Source organism: Chroicocephalus ridibundus, chromosome 1 (assembly GCF_963924245.1).
Source record: "Chroicocephalus ridibundus chromosome 1, bChrRid1.1, whole genome shotgun sequence".
Taxonomy (NCBI): domain Eukaryota; kingdom Metazoa; phylum Chordata; class Aves; order Charadriiformes; family Laridae; genus Chroicocephalus; species Chroicocephalus ridibundus.
In genome coordinates this window covers 165,782,370-165,801,209 of record NC_086284.1, presented here as the reverse complement: position 1 = coordinate 165,801,209, position 18,840 = coordinate 165,782,370, and the positions used below count along the sequence as shown (strand labels likewise).

At 43.9% G+C, this 18,840-nt stretch overlaps 2 protein-coding genes across 2 annotated transcripts; one reads left to right on the top strand and one right to left on the bottom strand.

The window, feature by feature from the left end:
* The first annotated feature begins 41 nt into the window (after positions 1–41).
* On the top strand, positions 42–4,450 carry SNU13 (small nuclear ribonucleoprotein 13). Its single transcript, XM_063322544.1, has 3 exons — positions 42–172; positions 1,054–1,174; positions 2,905–4,450. The coding sequence occupies exons 1-3, from the start codon at positions 170–172 to the stop codon at positions 3,165–3,167; spliced, it is 387 nt and encodes a 128-aa protein (XP_063178614.1). The 5' UTR covers positions 42–169; the 3' UTR covers positions 3,168–4,450.
* Positions 4,451–6,191: 1,741 nt separating this feature from the next.
* XRCC6 (X-ray repair cross complementing 6) lies at positions 6,192–18,761 on the bottom strand. Its single transcript, XM_063322542.1, has 12 exons — positions 18,596–18,761; positions 18,369–18,478; positions 17,678–17,816; positions 15,481–15,735; positions 14,462–14,645; positions 13,022–13,208; positions 11,669–11,837; positions 10,332–10,493; positions 9,308–9,437; positions 8,537–8,637; positions 7,479–7,592; positions 6,192–6,678 (listed from the first exon to the last, which is right to left on the bottom strand). The coding sequence occupies exons 1-12, from the start codon at positions 18,681–18,683 to the stop codon at positions 6,485–6,487; spliced, it is 1,833 nt and encodes a 610-aa protein (XP_063178612.1). The 5' UTR covers positions 18,684–18,761; the 3' UTR covers positions 6,192–6,484.
* Positions 18,762–18,840: the final 79 nt, after the last annotated feature.

The window sequence follows — 18,840 nt, the reverse complement described above, 5'->3', positions numbered from 1 at the left end:
TCCAGGCGGCCCCTCACCGAGGCTCCGCCCCCCGGGCACGCCCCCGGGCACGCGGCCGCCTGACTTCCGGCGGCGACGCAGCGCGCGCGAGCGCGCCTGGATCCTTCCCCTCAACGCGCTCAGGCCGAGAGGAGCCACCGGGCCGCGCCGCCCAGCCCAGGCCGCGGCCATGGTGAGTGGGGCCGGGCGCCGGCCGCCTCCTCATCCTCCTCTTTCACTTCCTCAGGGGCCGCCGCGGCGGGGAGCGCGACCTCCCCGGCGGCTGCGGGGCGGGGAGCACGTGGAGGCCGGTCGCGGGCCTCCGGCTCGGCGCGTTGCCCCGGAGGGAGGGAGCCCCGGGGTTGGGGGGTGGCGGTCCTGAGGGCACCGAGTGACGGGGGATCCGCTCTGCCGGCCCGGCCCCGCTGTGCCCCCGCGGGGAGCCGGGGGCATGTGGGCGGCCGGTGCTGGGCCGTAGCGGTGTGTGAGGGCAGGCGGCGGGCGGGGCACCGTGGCGTGGGGCCGCCCGGGCCCGGTGCTGGGAGCGCCGGTGTCGGCTGCGGCGGTGGGGGCTGGAGAAGTTGCCCTTCTGTCGGTGGCGGTCGTTAACGCCGCTTGTGGCTTCGTTGCTGTTGCACCACGCCATTGATGTTAACGTTTAGAAGCTACTCGGAATTTGCAGGAATAAACCTGATGCGTGCTCTTCTCGGGGTTTCTTTAAAATTCATGCCTGAGCTTGTTAATTCCCTGACGGCAGGAGCTTGTTCCTTCATTTTATGTGGTATCCGTGGTAGCAAATGCCTAAAAACTTCCCTGTAAGTTCACTGCTGCTAGTCTGTAGGATCTAAATATGCTGTCTGTGTGGGTAGAGATGCTGTCTGCTTTGAATGTGAGAAGAATCCCCTTTTTATAAATAAAACGCAGTGTGATTTTTAGCGTATATGCGGAGTAACTGAGAGTAGTGATGTGACTTCAGTAGTCAATATATGTGGTGGACACGATGCCTGCGTAGTGTTGTTCGGAACAAAGCCCCCTTTGCTCCTATTCTAACACTCTTTTTTTTCCTTTCTCTAGAGTGAGGCAGAAGTGAATCCCAAAGCTTACCCCCTGGCTGATGCACAGCTCACCAAAACGCTACTGGATCTTGTGCAGCAATCCTGCAACTACAAGCAGCTACGCAAGGGAGCCAATGAAGGTGAGACCTGCATGTTGTGATGTGTGCTAGAAATCATAGTAAGGATTTTGTGAGAAGCTGTGGCTAGAGATTGTCTTTTCTCTCTAGTGGTGGGACACTAACGTTACATACCACAAATATAGGCTGGGCGGAGAATGGATTGAGAGCAGCCCTGAGGAGAAGGACTTGGGGGTGTTGGTGGATGAGAAGCTCAACATGAGCCGGTAAAGTGCACTTGCAGCCCAGAAAGCCCATCTCATCCTGGGCTGCATTAAAAGAAGCGAGGCCAGCGGGTTGGGGGAGGTGATTCTGCCCCTCTGCCCTGCTCTGGTGAGTGAGACCCCACCTGGAGTACTGTGTCCAGCTCTGGAACCCTCAGCACAAGAAGGACATGGAACTGTTGGAGCAGGCCCAGAGGAGGGCCATGAAGATGATCAGGGGGCTGGAGGACCTCTCCTGTGAAGACAGGCTGAGAGAGTTGGGGTTGTTCAGCCTGGAGAAGAGAAGATTCCAGGGAGACCTTATAGTGGCCTTCCAGTATCTGAAGGCAGCCTACGAGACAGCTGGAGAGGAACTTTTTACAAGGGCATGTAGCAATAGGATGAGCAGTAATGGCTTCAAACTGGAAGAGAGTCAATTTAGATTAGATATCAAGCAGAAATTTTTCACTATGAGGGTGGTGAGACGCTGTCAGAAGTTCCCCAAGGAAGTTTTGGATGCCAACCCTGGAAGTGTTCAAGGTCAGGCTGGATGGGGCTTTGAGCAGCCTGGTCTAGTGGGAGGTGTCCCTGCCCACGGCAGGGGGGTTGGAACTAGATGATCTTTAAGGTCCCTTCCAACCCAAACCATTCTAGCATTCGATAGATCTGGATGTTGCAAATGTCCCTCTCCCTCCTTTTTCTAGCCTGCTTAAGCAATATTCAGGGACAGAACTAAGCTGTAATCTTTTCAATATTTATATACAGTTCTGGTAGATGCCCAAACTGCATTCCTCGTGTGTGTCCTCTGATCATGCATACTTTAGTGGCATGGCACTGGGATTACCAGGTGCCTAGCCAGTTTAGAATCATAAAAAGATTGGGGTTCGAGGGGACCTCTGGAGGTCTCTAGTGCAACCTGCTCAGACAGTGGCTCCCTTCACAGTTGGATCAGGTTACTTGGGGCTTTGCCTTGTCAAACTTTAAAAAAAAAAAAAAAAAATCCCTAAGGATAGAAACTCCATAATCTCTCAGGATCCATGTCCCATGGCTTAAACCTCTCTCATGGCAGGGGGGGATAAAATTCCAGCATGTCCCCAGAAATGTCCCTGAGGCAACAGTCACAGTCTGCAATTTGTCCTTTTTCCTGTGCACTCATGGGGACAGTCTGGCTCCATCTTCTCTGCAGTCCCCTTGAAGCAGGAGAAGACAGCAGCCACATCACCCACACTCCCACTTTGGCCCCTTCTTCTCCAGGCTAAACAAACTCCAGCTCCCTCAGTCTCCCCTCATCCGTGGTGTGCCCCAGCAGCCCTGGGCTGGCCTAGCTCCCTTGTGAGTCTCTCCGCTGTGTTCAAGAGCAGTGCTGGACACAATACCCCTGGAGCAACCCTATGGATAACCCCCTCCCTGGCCCTATAGCTGCTGTTTTCCTTTGGTCTGTCCTCATGCTACCACAAGATCTCCTTGCATATGACAATTACAACATCTAATGTTTTTCATTAGATGTGCTTTCCAGAAGGACCTAGACTTACTCTTCAGTTTCTTTTACAGCCACCAAAACACTGAACCGTGGGATAGCAGAGTTCATTGTGATGGCGGCAGATGCAGAACCGTTGGAGATCATCCTGCACCTCCCTCTTCTCTGCGAGGACAAGAATGTACCTTATGTGTTTGTGCGCTCCAAGCAAGCCCTGGGCCGGGCGTGTGGCGTTTCCCGCCCTGTCATTGCCTGCTCCATCACCATCAAGGAGGGATCACAGCTAAAGCCTCAGATCCAGTCTGTCCAGCAAGCTATAGAAAGACTGTTGGTCTAAACGCCCATGAGTTCTAAGTGTGTGTGGAATAGGAAAGTTGGAAGTCAGGGGAATTAATGTCTAGCTTCAGTTGAGATACAATTTTGATATCAGTGTTTCATTTCAAAACAACACATTTTTGGTTAATAACGGCTTAATTCTTAGTGTTGCTGCCTCCCCTCCCCCCTCTTTTCTATTATTCCACCCCAACAGGTTCATTCTTGTTGTATTACTTCTTGAAAAGTGACTGTACAATTGTATTTCCCATTTGATGTTAAATAGAAAGAAAAAACAAATGCCCCCTTATCTCCATGTCTGCCTGCTCAGGGCTTTTTTAACCCACCCATTAGCTTGCTCTACGTTGCAGTATTTCTGCTAAGCTTCAGCCTCTGACAGGTGTGAGTAACTCTTCATTTCTGAATGGTTGTAGTCTGCTGAGGATGAGGCATGTTGGTTCCCCACACAGTGCGTGCATTCAGACTGCACGATGGAGCAGCACAGGCCGTCTATAAGGCAGGCAGCAGCGGACGGAGCCAAGATCAGTACACAGAGCACAACCCTTTTTCTTCTCGAAACCAGACAAGAGACTTCTGTTAAGAGGTGTACGGGGAGCAGAAATCTTATAGCAGTGCACAAGGGGAAATCTCTTATCTCGCTTATTTTTAAATACTGACTTTTTAAGAAAAATAAAATTGCTGACAAAGCTAAATATAATTGTCATTCCCTCGGGGAAGCATTTGCAACTGAAGTGTTCCTGCTTGTAAAGCTAAATTGCTCAGAGATTGCCTAAAGACTATTGCAGTGTAATAGTTCATACTCCTTCAGTTTTCTTTGCGTGGACTGTATCAACGGGCTTGGACTTCTAGGGTATTTAAGTAAAGGCACATGGTAGAAAGCAGCCTGCTGTGGCTGACAAGGGCCCTACCTAATGCATTTAGGGAAGCTGTTGTACTGTAGTCACCTGAGTAAAGGTAAACCTGTTAAGTCATAGCCAAGGCAACACAGCAAGTAATTTTTCAGATAAAACAACTTGTGTCTCAAGAAGAGAATGTTAGATAATCTCATGTTCTGGAAAAGCGTGAAGCACTACCAGCTTTCTGGATTAGCGGTGCTTTTACAGAGCTAGCTTTAGTTAAATGCATATTGTATAATAAATCCATGTACTACTCTGAGCAGAAGAGTCTAAACCTCTGTGTTGGAATGGGTTGTATCAAACCTGTCTTTTATTGCAGGATGCCAAAGCAAAGCTAGTATGGAACATGTACAACACAGAAGGGACAATAAAATCTCCTGTAATGTTTCCACAGAGGCACTGATTTCATACCTTTGGGAAGTACATCCCAAGCAGATGAAGTCAGCTCACTAAAGATCCAAGACTCATCATGTCTGTGTATTTTTGTAAATGACTGACAACTAATGCCCTTGCTGAGGTGAACTTAATACAAAGATTTTAGAGTCCTTTCATTTGTATGAAGTTCAGGAATGCTGCTGCTCCCTTCTGCTGATGCTGACTGTTGAGCTAGTTGTGTTTAAAACCACAGCTTTGCAAAGGACTTGCCCTATTGTACCATGCCAAGACAGCTGATGTAAGACAAAGCACATAAGGAGCAGAAATAAAGGATTCTTGAGTAAGCAAAACTGTCTTGGTTTTCTGCTCTGAATCCTTCCACTACCATCCCTGTTGAACTTTCGCTTAATGAAATAGCTTGCTTTTAAAAAAAAAAAAAGCCAGGAGGAAGATCTAATAACCGAGACAAAACACGCCATAATCATCCAAAACCTGGAATATACTGTGCCTGGGGCTTAGCAAGCCAAGAGAGTAGTCAACAAGGGCATTTGGGGAATGAAAATTCACAGAATTAAGGACAGGATAGTCTCACTATTTTATTGCGTTCAATTCAAGTCTTGCTAAGACGAGCATTTATAGCAACTTCTTTGCCAAAGGGCAAAATAAATTGATTGCTTAGACAAATCTTTATTAAAAATAACTACTATAATGCAGGCTGGTTGAACGTATAATAGACTACGTAGCTTCAATACTGCAGAGCTCAACATGGATGGGCTAGCTGCTCTTCTGAGAGGAGCCGTGGAGGTGGCGGTGAGCAGTGTGCTGGCACAGCCAGGGTGGTCGCAGTGCCAAGACAGCGTTCACAGCTGGCTCTGATACGTGTGCTACACTACAGCACGGGCACGACCTTAATATATGACTTCATTCTTCAATAAGTTGCCCAATAGTTTGTGTGCCAAACAGGAATCCCTAAAAACACCACACAGACCAAAATGGATACCTCATGTATCCCATATTTGCATCCCGTAAAAAGTTACGGTTTAGCTAAACAATTAGTACTGTTTTCTAGAGCAAAGGCAATGACTATTGGATTTAATCATCTTGCACCACACAACAAGTAGGGCATGCCAGACATAAAGTTTAAAAAACAAAATGTAGACAGGTGCATATGCAGTCTCTATAATTAAAAAAATAAGGATACTGGAAGTAACAAGGGCTACTCTCCACAGCTTGCCTTTTTTTTTTATTTTTAAAGCACAAATTTGAGAACAGAAGTCTGCATAATAGTCTGACTCACACTCGCTACAGAGGTGGAAAAGCTCTGTAATTTAACTGGGGTAAGTGCTTGCAGCCTTCCAAGGAACATGGCTTTCCCCCCCTTTTTTTTTTAGACCAGCTTTTGCTATTACCATTTAAAAATGGAATACATGGCTGTGCAGCTTTGTGAAGTGCTGGCTTTTTTACCCAAACGATTGGCTACTGCTTCCCAGTAATGATTTCCTCCTTTATGACCTGCTGGTGATCTTTATAACGCGGATGATGGAAAAGAAATTTGATTTACAAGTGCTGGTGCTGACTGGCTGTTTTGGAGAGTAGCATAGTAATACATCACATACCCTCTGTTAGCACACAGACTTGACCTGCTGCTTGAATTCTTGTGGTGCCATTAACACAGATCGCTGTTTTCTTACTCACATTGAAGTGATTTTTGCTGTCTTTATGATACAAAGATGGTATAGCTGGCGTGACAAAGCAAGAGAGGTCCAAAACAGCTTTTATTAAGAAAACAGGAAGGCACAACTGTGTTTACTTGTAGTGGGTGACCTGAGTTAGCAAGGAATTTAATTCTGCCTTTGGCTACTGCAAACAGAATTCAACTTTGCAGAGATGTTTCACAACTAAAAGTAACAAGTTTCTCCACTGCTAGATTCAGCAACATTTAGTCGCCTTCTCCTCCTTAGCAAGGTTAAACAGACACAGCAGCCACATAAGACAACCAAAACTTTAAGCAGATGGAAGTTAACCAGGGCCTTCTGCTCCTGCTTAGTGCTCACTGAAGTAAGTACTCAGTCAGCGCATCCATGAGCTCCTGCTTCTTCCCCCCACCCTTCAGCCCGTAGAGTCTGCATGCCTCCTTCAGAACAGGTACAGTCAGCTTGCCTAGAGTGCCCTTCTGCACGTGGCTCTGCAGCTCGTCTTTCGAGATTTCTACCTTGGGCTTCTTCTCAGATTGACCATCAGAAGCTAGAAAGATAAATTTTAGGTCACCAAGCTTCAAAAAAGCTTCTTAATAGAAAGACATCAACGTTTCATACACATACCACACTTAATTCCTGTTAGCACACGGTACTTCAATAGCTACCTACACACTCACAGATCGAGATTCCATATTTTGTTTTATGAAGCAGGTGTCATATAGTATATTTCATTGATACGAGTGATCTCAAACTCAAGTATGAAACTTTGTGTTCTGATGGAAAGATCACCCCCAAATGAAAATGTTAAGGGATTCTCATCTAGACAGGAGAATGCAACTATTCCACAGGGAGTTCAGCCAACTGACACTTTATGCAGAATTCCATAGACTCCCAAGCTACACATGTACTTCATCATTACTTAAGACATTTAGCCCTAAAGATGCCCATCTTGGACTCGCTAAACAGCCCATGCATAGAAGTCTGCTTTCTCACCAAGAGCACAAACTGAAAGCATGAACAATTTTACCAGTGTTGTAAAAACCACAAAGTTATTGATAATGATAAAATAATAATAAATATATATTTTGCAGTAATTTACTCCCATTGCTTCCTATACTTCTCTATTTTTTCACTATGCAGTTTCTCATTCCAGCAGTTCTCTAGGTGGATACCACAATAACCTCTACTCTCTAAGAATCACCGCTGAATACGAGTCCACTTTCTTGTGGAGATGAGTAACGAGTCATTGCACAAGCAGCGTCTCTAAACTATGAGACAAACTGAAAATGCAGAAGCCTCTAAACAAACACAGACACCATGCTACATGTCTGCACCATCATTACTTACCTTGCTTTCGCTTTACAGCCTTCCCATCAGGATTGTAGTCAGGGGGATAAACCAGCTGCTTAAACTCCTCCACCAGGTTGCCCAGCCTGCGGTTCATCTCTTCAGCCTTTGGCACTGGCAAAAGAGAAACATTTGCCCTCTCAAAAACTGAGCAATCACAGAAAAGTCTCAGTGAGGCCATCACCACATACAATTGTGCTTCTGTAATAACTAGCATGCAAGTGTCTTGGAAGCATGCAAAATGCAAAGACCTATGTTATGATATTCACAAATGAAACGTAAAGCTCTTGGTAATATCAAGTATTTGTATTATACATACGTAATGGCCTCACCCATATCCCTAAACAGGAAAAATATATGCAGAACAAAACTGACACGGTGGAAGTGATATAGAAGATCTCCTACCTAGTTGCACTGTTACCCAGGTCTAATCTCAGACATTTAAAATACAACAAAATCTAAGGTTGCGAGTGGTTTGAGGCAGAACAGCTTGTTTCTGTCATGTATTTGTATGATATCTAGCACAGAGACCTAGACTGTTTGTTAGGTATCACTTCAGAAGAGACAAATAGTTACATTAATGCTATTCCTCGAGTATAACATAATTTTAGAAAAGGAACTTCCCCTTCAGGAGAAGGTTTCGATTCTTTGACAGGATATTCTTCTATAAAAACTCTCAGAGCCACAAGGTGGCGTTATTGCCTCCTAGCAGAATAATTCTCTAAGTAATTCTGCCCATTTATCAGACTGAAATATTAATTAGACTCTTGAAGACAGGAATTTCAGAGAAAACATTTGTCATCATAGAAAAAAGGTGATTCAATTTTAATTTTGGAGAGTAAAGTGATCAATTTTTCCTTTATCTTAAAACTGACAACAGTAGAAAGTAAGGCTTCAGTATTTCAGAATGGACACATCCAGAATTCTACACCTTGGAACTGCACACAACTAAAATATTTTTTAAAAGACGTTTGGTTTTGTAGTAGCACATCTCTGACTTAGAACAAAGTCAAGAGCCCTCTACCCCACTTCCCTTCGCACCCCTCAATAATTCTCACTTGTAAGATCCTCAGCTTGTTCTGGTTCCAGCATATCCAGCGCCAAAGCCTCCAGATTCCTGAAGTGCTGCTGCAACACTGGGTTCTCAAAACTGTCAGGCCTGTCAAGAATCCCCCAAAATGTCAATGCATGCTGCCAAGAAGACAGACAAGACACATAAGATCTGCCACCAATCTATTTCAGAGTAAAACCTCCCTCTTTCCCACATAACAATCCACCTCATCAGAAGAACTGCTTTTCCTGTTTGCAATGTACCTGCTGAATCACTATCCCATCATGCATCAGCCACATTAGAAAGCTGTGTGAGAGAATGGCTTTCTACTTCAATACCAGCTATGCTACTTTCCACATACCTAGAAAAAAATCTCTCATAATAGCACCGCAGAAAATTTATCCTATCTATAATGAAAAAGCCTAACTACTCTCTCTAAAGTGCTCCAATTTAAATGATCCAGGTCTGATCTGCAACAGATTGGCAGAACCACAACAAAATGTGATACCTCTGCAACAAATGACAACAGCCCAGAGTACAAGAGCAATAGAACTCCAGAACGTGCTACATACTGCACGTGGTGCCTGGGTATCCAGAATAATGAAAAATAAAAGTTTGGACAAAGCTACTGCAAAGGGAAGCAATTTGCATCAAAATGCATCAAAATCCCATCTTGTGGACACCACAGCTGAATAAAGTATGCAACAGAGCAAGCAACAGTGTTGTGTCTTCTTCCCCATGCCACCCCCCAACATGCACACTATTTATCTCCATGTACCTGTATTTGAATCGGAGTTTTTGAATTATTTCCTTCATTTTGTCCACCTGCTCTCGACTGGCTGGAACCTTTTCTGTAAAATCAACGTTCCGTTTGTCATCTGCGTATGGTAGGAAAATCATGTGGAAACCTACACAGAAGGAAGAGAGCAGAGAACAGTTATGCATAACCACCGCCTCAAAACAATAATTTATGGCAAAGGCCAAGATGATAATTAGCTAGGTCTGATTACTCCCCAAACTAGCTACTATTTTGCTGTCAACAACAGCAATCCATAATACCTCCTAGTACCTACAGCACGACGCTCAATCCTAATCTCAATTAATATAACCAGCATAACTAATGGCTTTTTGAAAGAGATTCCAACTAAATGCATGTCTTAGAGCTGGAAAACTGCTATTTATACAGGAGATCAATTTGTGCACCTTCCCCATCTCTCACTGGATATGAGCTTGAAAAAGGCTTGTTTGAAAATTAAGTTAATGCCCACATTTTATTTCCAAAATGCTTTACACTGTGCACAAGCAGCATTACTGTCCTTCACAGAAGAAGATTTTCCAGTTAAAGAGGCGAGAAAATGTAAAAGAGCAAGAGTCTGCCTTTGCTCTTTGATCATTCTCTACTCAGCTGCTACAGTGCAAGGCTCAGTACGTGAGAGTATTTATTTAAGGCTTTAAAATGTATCCAAGGATACAATAAAATTTAGGGAAAGACATTCTGTCTAGTCAGCAAAAAGAAAAAAGGGCTTTTTAGGTCAGCTACTTGAGCCTGCTAAAAAAAAGCAGGAGGTGGGAAAATACTGTAGCCATGCTACACCCGGGCAAGCACTGATGCAACTGGAGTTTTAAAAATAGCTTCAACATCAGACACTCACAATGACAAAACTGAAGAAAAGGGATGCTGGAAAGCACTCTCTCCATTTTTAAGGGGAGCAGCGCCAAGAATATTTTTTTTACACAATACAGGAGGCTATTATGCTGACTGCATCCAACCATGCCGGGAAAGGCAGCATCTCTTCCTGTACCTGGAGGGGCTATCTGCACCTTCTGCTCATCCACCTCTTCCTCCTGGGGAACCAGGGCCACGAAGCGAGGGGGAATGTTCCGGCGGGCGATGTATCTGCACAGTGCCATCACTTCCCTCTCCAAGCATTTCATCAGTAAGGCATTAAACAGAGTTGTACTCCCTGCAAAGTAAAGACTGTATTGGTCAGATTGACAGCTTTGCTCCTGTGTTCGGGACTGTAACCCTAGATATTACAGTTTCAACACCTGTGACTTCTTTGAGATGCTTGCAATATTTCCAGAGGTAAAAAGCAACTTTTGGAAGCGGAATCCCTCAAAAATGACAATGTTAGTGCCTCTCCTGACCAGAGCAGTGAGAGTTCTGGTAAAAGAAATGAAATCACCAGCACCTGAGCAATGAAATATGCTTGAAAATCAAACTGGTATCTACAAAGCCTCTTTCTGGTCTGGTGGGACATCATAGTAGCAACACATCATAGGACCTTTGCAGAAGTAACACACTATGAATTCAGACAGCAGCATTCCTCGAGGCACATGTTTGATTTGTATTTTTGTATTTGTATTTTACCAGATATGGTGGTCAGGAAAAGACTAACATGTAAGGTGTTTGACTCAGGAAACTGCTAAGCTGGAGAAGGTAGTGTAAAGGCTCTTTTGTCAGACACTGCCAAGCATCTGGTCATAACTCAGTCCTCTTTATCCACCAGTAGATTGAGGAGCTGGAGGTTTTTATTTACTGTCCTAGCTTGGGATCAATTAATACTATATTTCTAGATAAGCAGACTTACATATATACATAAAAAGAGGAGAAAAAGCAGTCCTAAGCATCCACTCCTTCTCTCTTTACAAGCCCATAAAGTGCTGTTAATTCAACCATGCTTCCTGAATATTGTGTTTCCACTTCTAGCTGATATGGACTTAAAAACAGCAATTATCTTCACTGGTTTGTTTTTGTTTTTTTTGTTTGTTTGGTTGGTTGGTTGGTTTTTGTTACGTTTTTTTTTTTAATCACCCTTGCCTTCTTGTCAGGTACTAGGATCCTTCACTTTCATGAATGACAAAACCAAATATTTTGGGACTATGTCTGCACAGTTTCATGAGCTGCTTGTCATGATGGATGAAACATGAAGCCAAATTGGCTCTTCTGCTGTTGAAGAAAACAAGAATTAACTGCAGCTGAGAGGGACAGTAACAATTAATTCTCCACTTCTTAACATTAGCAAGTTTTTAACTTAGACAAAGATTTTATACTCAACAATCCCCACTCAAACACACTATGAATCAGTTGGTTACCCTAACGCAAGGTGGTGAATCTTCTCTTGCTGTCTTTACTTACCACTTATTAGGGACTCCTCAGGATAGATGAACTGGGAGGGCTTGATATGGTGGTGCTGTTTTAGCATTGAGAGTGGTTTGAAGCCAATCAGAAACAAGCCTGGAGAATCAAACCTTTTTATTTCTTCTGTTTCCTCTTTCTCCAGCACAATCTGGCGGTTTCCATATGTCTGCACCAGGGAAGAGCAGATAGTAGTGCTGCCAGCATAAAAAAATTGCAGGGGGAGAGGACGAGGTGGGGGACACAGGAAGAGGGTGCAATTGCTGTCTTCCACTACTGAAAAGAGGGTTATAGACAAGACAGAGCAAACTCTCATCATTAGTGCACACTGAAATGGCAAGTCACAGTTTGTGACCATTATCCCAAGGGAAATTCCACCTGGACATTAGCAAAATGCACTTTCCTAAAACAATGGTTAAGCCCTGGCACAGACAGGCTGTCACATTTCAACCGTGGAGTTCTTCAGAGCTGTCCCAAACAAACCCTGAGCGACCTGATCTGGTTTTGTGAGTCTTGCTCTGGGCTGGGTTGGATCAGACATTTTCAAAGGTCCTGTCTGATTCTGAACTTGCTTCAGCGAGATGCACGTCAGCTACCTACTCCTGGCAGAAACAGCAACTGAGATTTTGAAGCATCACTCATATGTCACAAAACCAAAACCATATTGTAGTCTGTTCATCTCCTGTACTGTATTTCAAGAAACTAATGTCCAGTATAAATAAACTTAATATGTAATCTTAAGACAACAACCTTAAGAGCCTTTGGTATGGAAGGACACACAAAGCGCACTTGTGACAACATACCTAGCAACTGCATATCCTGCTTTGAAATAAGGCTTTGTGCAAACAGAATGTGACATTCAATCTACATCAGCCAAACTATCAAGCAGGAAGGCAAAGCAAAGAACAAAATAGCAAAACCCAAAGATAACACGCTCTTTCTTTTGTTTAAAAAAGAGCTCCAACCCGCCCCCCATGATTGACACATATATGTTTAATAAAATGGACAAAATCTGTTCCTAATGAATCAAAAGATAACACTAGCAGCGATAGCACAAGGCCATATAAGGTCAGGCTCTAACATCCCGGTTCTGCCTTACAGAAAGAAATGACGTGTTCCGGAGTGCACTTCTACCAGCGGACATGCTTTCCCTTGACAGTCACACCAGAGAAACAGCTCGCTCTCACTCTGCATAGCTTACAAAGTGACCAGGCTATGCCCAGGGGAATATAGACGTAAATATTTCTGCATCTCATCTTGAAAGCAAAATACAAACAAAAGCAGCAAGAAAATTAGCATCTCCCCCCTACATCAGAGAGACAGAAAAAAGCAGGCACATAATCAATACGTTACCTGAGCCCTTTTTGTGTCAGTAGGCAGCAGCAAGCTGCCTGTCTTTCCATTAAACATCCTTGTTTTTGTTTTAACCGGTTCATTAGTCTCCCGATAAAGCTTCACGGGATATGGCTTATAAGCTTTTTGAACAAGGTTGTAAACACCAACAGAAAGTGACAGATCTTTGTTCAGATACAGATTTAACCTGTGTAAAAAAGCAGATACAGACTTGAGACTTAAAAATGTAACTTTTGCAATCAAAAGTCATCTCCTTAGATAACTTATTTTCTCTGACCTCATCCCATTGTCCTCCCCCAAAATCACATGTATCTCTGGAAACATAATATTACTTGGTTAATAATCTCACTTGTATTAAAACATTCTTGCAATGTTGTTACTTCTGGTCATAAAAATGATTTAAACACAAATAATTTACCATATTTCTTTCACCTTTTTTCATTCTGATGGCAGCTATGCTCAAGCACGGCACAGGACAAGTTCACATTTGGACACACTACTTGAGCTTAATGAAATGTGACCTCTGAATTCACACAGCTGTTCACGCAGAAGGCAAAATTCCCCAAAAGAACACCATCAATACAAACAATACCAAAATTTAAGAAAAAAAAAATAATAATCAGAAGTTAGAAAAATATTCAGAAGTAAAGGTTTAAAATTGGAGGTAATCTTCAAGTTCTGAGAGCAGAACAGTGCGTTACTGTGAATGTTACTTCCTCTCCTCTAAAAGGTATCACTGTTAGGGGATTCTTCTTCCTCAGTTATTAGAAAACTTGAGGAACATTCCCAGAAGAGGAAAATAAAGCTGTGAGTAGGAGCAAGAATGCCAGTGACAACAGCTCAGGTCGGTATTTTTTAAAATATATATATTAAAAAAAACCACTAGGCTGTGAAGTTCATTCCTTACCACATCATTCTGCTGTGAACTCACTCATTAAAAAAGTCGTTATGGAGTATGTGGTTCCAAAAATAATTTCTATCTGCTTTGTCAAGATCCTTTTAATCTCTCTGTAAGTATCTCTAATCTTTCAGCAGGAGATCAGAAATATCAAGCCTGTGTGAATCCACACCGAGTGCTTAGACAGACTGGACACATATAACTAGTTAATAATAGGCCACAATACCACCCAGTCACATTGAGGTGAATTTTTTTAAGCTAACACTAGTAAGAAAACCCTATTTTCAACCAGATTTCACTATAAACTAACTGTTTTACATGAGGGAAAAAGGAGGCCTAACTTCACTCTCCGCTCTCTTCATCCACCAGCGACAAATATCCTTGGAAGCTATGGAAGAAACACTTGACCTAGGAATTAAGACTGAGGAATGTAAGCGCTGATGCCTTTATAGACCAATCATTCCAGAAGAGGAAGATGAGATGCAGCCTAAAAATAACATCAGGTGCCTCCATTGAATGAAATATCACAACTAGGTACAAACCTGACTAAAGTCCGTTTCTTTGTCTCCTTTGCTCGTACTTTCTTCATGAGATGTTCCAGTTTCCCTGACTCTTCAGGTTGGATCCCAATGTCCTCATCCTCTGCTACATTTATGATATCCCTGTAGAACAAAGAGATATCGAACCCTCCAGGCTTCTTCAAGTGCATCAAATCCAGGATGATACCTAGAAACAAAGTAAGAGATGGGAAGAGGATCACAGAAACTGCTTTTTTCTTATATCAGCATGTTTCTCAGTGCTCTCAGATTTCTCTAAGCAAAGAATTTAAGCAAGAATAAGCTCCAAATTGTCATCTGCACCAGATGTGAAAGTTTCCAGGGAAAGGCAAAAGACATTCTTCAACTTCAGTCAAAACAACATAGCATAGAAAACGTCCCCTCCCTAACTAAGTACCTGGACATTGTGTATGAAACAGCTCTGACAAGCTCCTATAAAACATAATCTTACCTCAGGCATAGAGGGAAGTAATGAGTTCAGAAATTCCCCTTTCCCAGTTATAAGGGCTAATGGATTAAGGAAGCCTCACAGCTTCTAGATCCAGCACATCCGATAAACTCCAAAAACACCGCTTATCTCAGCTACATACTTGAATTAATGAAGCATTTGCTCTCTAGTCTCTGAGTTCAGGTTGCTGTTCTTCAGCTAATTCAAAATGGACCCATTAAGGTAATTTTTCTTTTGTGTTAACTTGGTGTTGCTATTCCCTCCCTGGAAAATGGTGTAACAATGAAATAAAGTAGAGTTTGTTTTCCACGGACCTCTCAAGTCCTGATTTATGCTAACAGAGTACAAAAAGAGATCCTAGAAAATAAGTGTTAGTTGTTGGATACCAGATTGGATAACAGATTTTCTAATGTAGATTAGATGCCAAATTTCTGATTTAGAAAGCTTGAGAAAGATTCCCCAGTTTTGATGATTTTACATTCTTTTTCCACCACTAACTTGCAATGCAGTTAACATCACTTTTATTCTGCCTGAAATTAAAGGGGAAAATAATGACCTGTGTCTCTCAGATCACCAGCTCTGGTCCTGGCCAGCTTGGCTTTAGCACTGTCATTGGCATGAGGGTCATCCTCGTTGGTGAAGAGCATGATCCTTTTGTGGCTCAGTCTGACTCGGACATCACTGAAGAGATTAGAGCAGGCCCAGAGTGCTTCACCCAGTGAGTAGTCAGCATTGTGGCCAAAGGTCTCACGGAAAAGTACTCGTCCTTCATCTCCCCTGTATTGGTCCAGCTCTAGAACACGCTTTGCACCTAAGGGGAATAACAGCATTCACATGCATTGGAAATACTGAAAGCAGTACTGCAAACTCTTCTAAATACGCACGAAGGTCCATTGCAGCTGATGTCTGAGCAACGTCCCCTAGCATCTCTGTGGCGATGCCCTTCCAACACCTGGCTCAGAAAATTGTTCAGCGATTCAATTGTTCAGCAATTTCAACATTTGCAATATTGCAAGCCAGTTACCACTTTAAAGCACCTACTGGGGCCAAGAGGACACAAAGTGCCCTGTCACCCATGCAGGGCTCTTCCTTTCGAGGGAGGGAAACAGGCAGGGATCAAAGTATCGCAAACCCTCTAACCTGAAAGGTCAAGTGCTCAGCAGAAAAGGCAGCAATTGCACCCACTGCAGAGGCACAGCAGACTGCTGTGTCACGACAGAAAGGAGAGGAGCCTGAAATACATTCTGTATCTCCACAGCACGTTGGGAAGGTGGAGAATTCCTCTTGATCCCTTGCCCCTCATGTCAGATAGAATCAATTGAGAGGTCAGATGCAGCCCATAGATCACCATGTGGAGCACAGCAATATCCAGCACAGGTGTCAACAGCCTTTTTAAAGCACTGCAGATTCCTCCAGCCCAACTATGACTCCTTTTCCCACCTGTCTAAGAGCAGATTCTCTGTTTTCTCCCATAACTCTACAAAAGGAAACAAGCTTTCATTTTTCTGCTACTGCATTCTGCGGAGCTGCTTCTTTTGTCCTTCGCTCAAATTCTACAGCACTCTTGAAACCTCATCTGAAAATGTCTTTTCCCCTGCTATTTACTATTTTATTTTCATCTCCTCAGCTGTCATCTGATTAATAACATAAGTGTTCATAATTATGTACTACATAATAACTAACTATAGCATTTCTTCCTTCTCCAGAGCACACTGCTCTCCAGGGGCAGCAAATTCTCTTCCTTTTTAAAAACACCCAGTTTTCACCTGCACTGTCTTTATCAGCATGGCGAAGCTACTGCCTCTAACGCAGGGAAAAGGGCAAGCAGGGAAGAAGGAGTAAAAAGGATGAGCAAGAAGCCTAAGGCACTTGCTGCCGGAAAAGGGAGAAGAACCCAGGGCAGTCTTGACAGGTCCTTGTTGTAATTTATTCTGAAACTAGGACAAGGCACAGTTCTTTTGGGAGAACCCCACGTGTCATTAAACCTGCACCTCCTAGTTGAGAAAATGAAATCAAACCTCCTCAGAGATAAAGGCTGCTATTAAAAGCTAGTAGACAAAATCCCCCCACAAGACTCTCCGCTGTCAGACAATTTGTCACCACTAGCATGCATTCTTTGTACTCCTCCTACTACCTTTTCCAGTTCAGCAACTGGCACTTGTTATCAATTCTAGGTAATTCTAAGAAATTCTAAGAAAATGGAAGAGATAAATTAAAGAATTGCAAAGCCTATTATGAAAATAAGAGATGGAACACCCACAAAACAGGTTAACATATTGGACAACCTGTTCTAGCTAGCCCTGCTTGAGCAGAAGGGTTGGACAAGATGACCTCCAGAAATTCCATCCAACCTCAGCCATTCTGTGATATGCTCCATCAGCTGGGAATCCGTGGTGCCTTAGCATGTACATGCACTTTTCTGAAGTGCAGCAGACACATGATGGGCTTTCCAAGAGTTCTGTTGAGATCATCTTAGGTTTAGCAGACAGTAAATGAACCACCATGTTACAACAGAAGAAAAGACACAGGAAAGGGACCTGAACAAACTATAACAGAAAAAGCTAAGCTCCCAATAAGTTTCTAAGCTTTCAATAAATTTCTAAATCTATCTCCCCCACGCATCTCAGTAACAGGAACTTTTTTTTATCTGATAGCTCTCTGTTTTCAGAGAGACCAGTTACTGACAACACTACTGCAGAGATTGCCTTACTCCATCTTTCTGCATAACCTTCATATCACTTTACTGACTTTACCTGGATTGCCCAGATCCTGAAGAACATAGATGTGCTTGAAATCTGCCGAGTTCTTATTCTTTTCTGTACCATAGAACACGACGCTTAACAGGTCCCTGTCACTACTAATAATTTTGCTGGTATACACATTCCGGATGCACTGAAAAAAAATGCACAGGTCAAAATGTGAAGAAAATCAGTTGCAGTAATGGTGCAAAACTTTTGTCAAAATCAGTTGCAATAATGCTGCAAAAGTTTTGTCTTTGGCAATCAGCAGTTTATACAAGTAGACTCTATCAAACAGAAGAACCGCTACAAATGCTTTAAGCTTAATTTCAGATGGAGAAAGAATGTGGGATCTTGCTTTCTTGCTTTTTGAGACATTTTCTTCAGTACACAGACTTGGGTATTTTTCATTACCATTCCCTTTCTACGAACAAGATCAATGAAACAAACATTTCTTAAATACATCACCCTGAAGGCGGATTGATCACTCATTCTATAAACATTTCCCTCACCAAACTCTGCGCATGGCCCATCAGGCGATGGATCTCTCCAAACCCACAGCCATCCAGCAACCCGAGCTGCTCACATTCCACAGTGGCCACCAGATGAGGCAGAGCAACAACCAGGCGGCCATACCCATGGTGGTGCCGGATGAAGATTCCTAGAGGGTCTGCGAAGACCCTGGAAGCTCCCCGCGCAGCCTTACCTGGATGGTCATGTCAAAGGACGTCATTCCATCCTCGTCAGGCTCGAACATGGCCTTGGTGGCATCGACTAAGAAAATGAGGCTGTCCCGACCTGAGAACCTGTAGTCCCCTATGGAACAGGTCGGGGGTAGGGGGAACAAGTCTTAGCAGTGGGCCCCACCGCCCGCTGACCCCTGAGGGTGGCGGGCCCCGGGCTGCCCTCCGTGAGGGGATGGTGGGCCCTTACCGACCGCCTCAGCCCCCTCCTCCCGCTGCTCCTCCTCCTCTTCCTCCTCCGGCCCCTCGCTCCGGTAGTAGGAAACCCACTCCGACATGGCTCCCCAGCGCGGCGCCAGGCCCAAGAGGGACGGCCCCGCCCGCTCTTTACCGGCCCCCAACGGTCAACCAACCGCCGCCGCCACGCGCCGCAGCCTGCGTCGGGCTGGGAGACCCGCCTCCCATAGCAACATTTGACCAATGGCGAGACGGGAA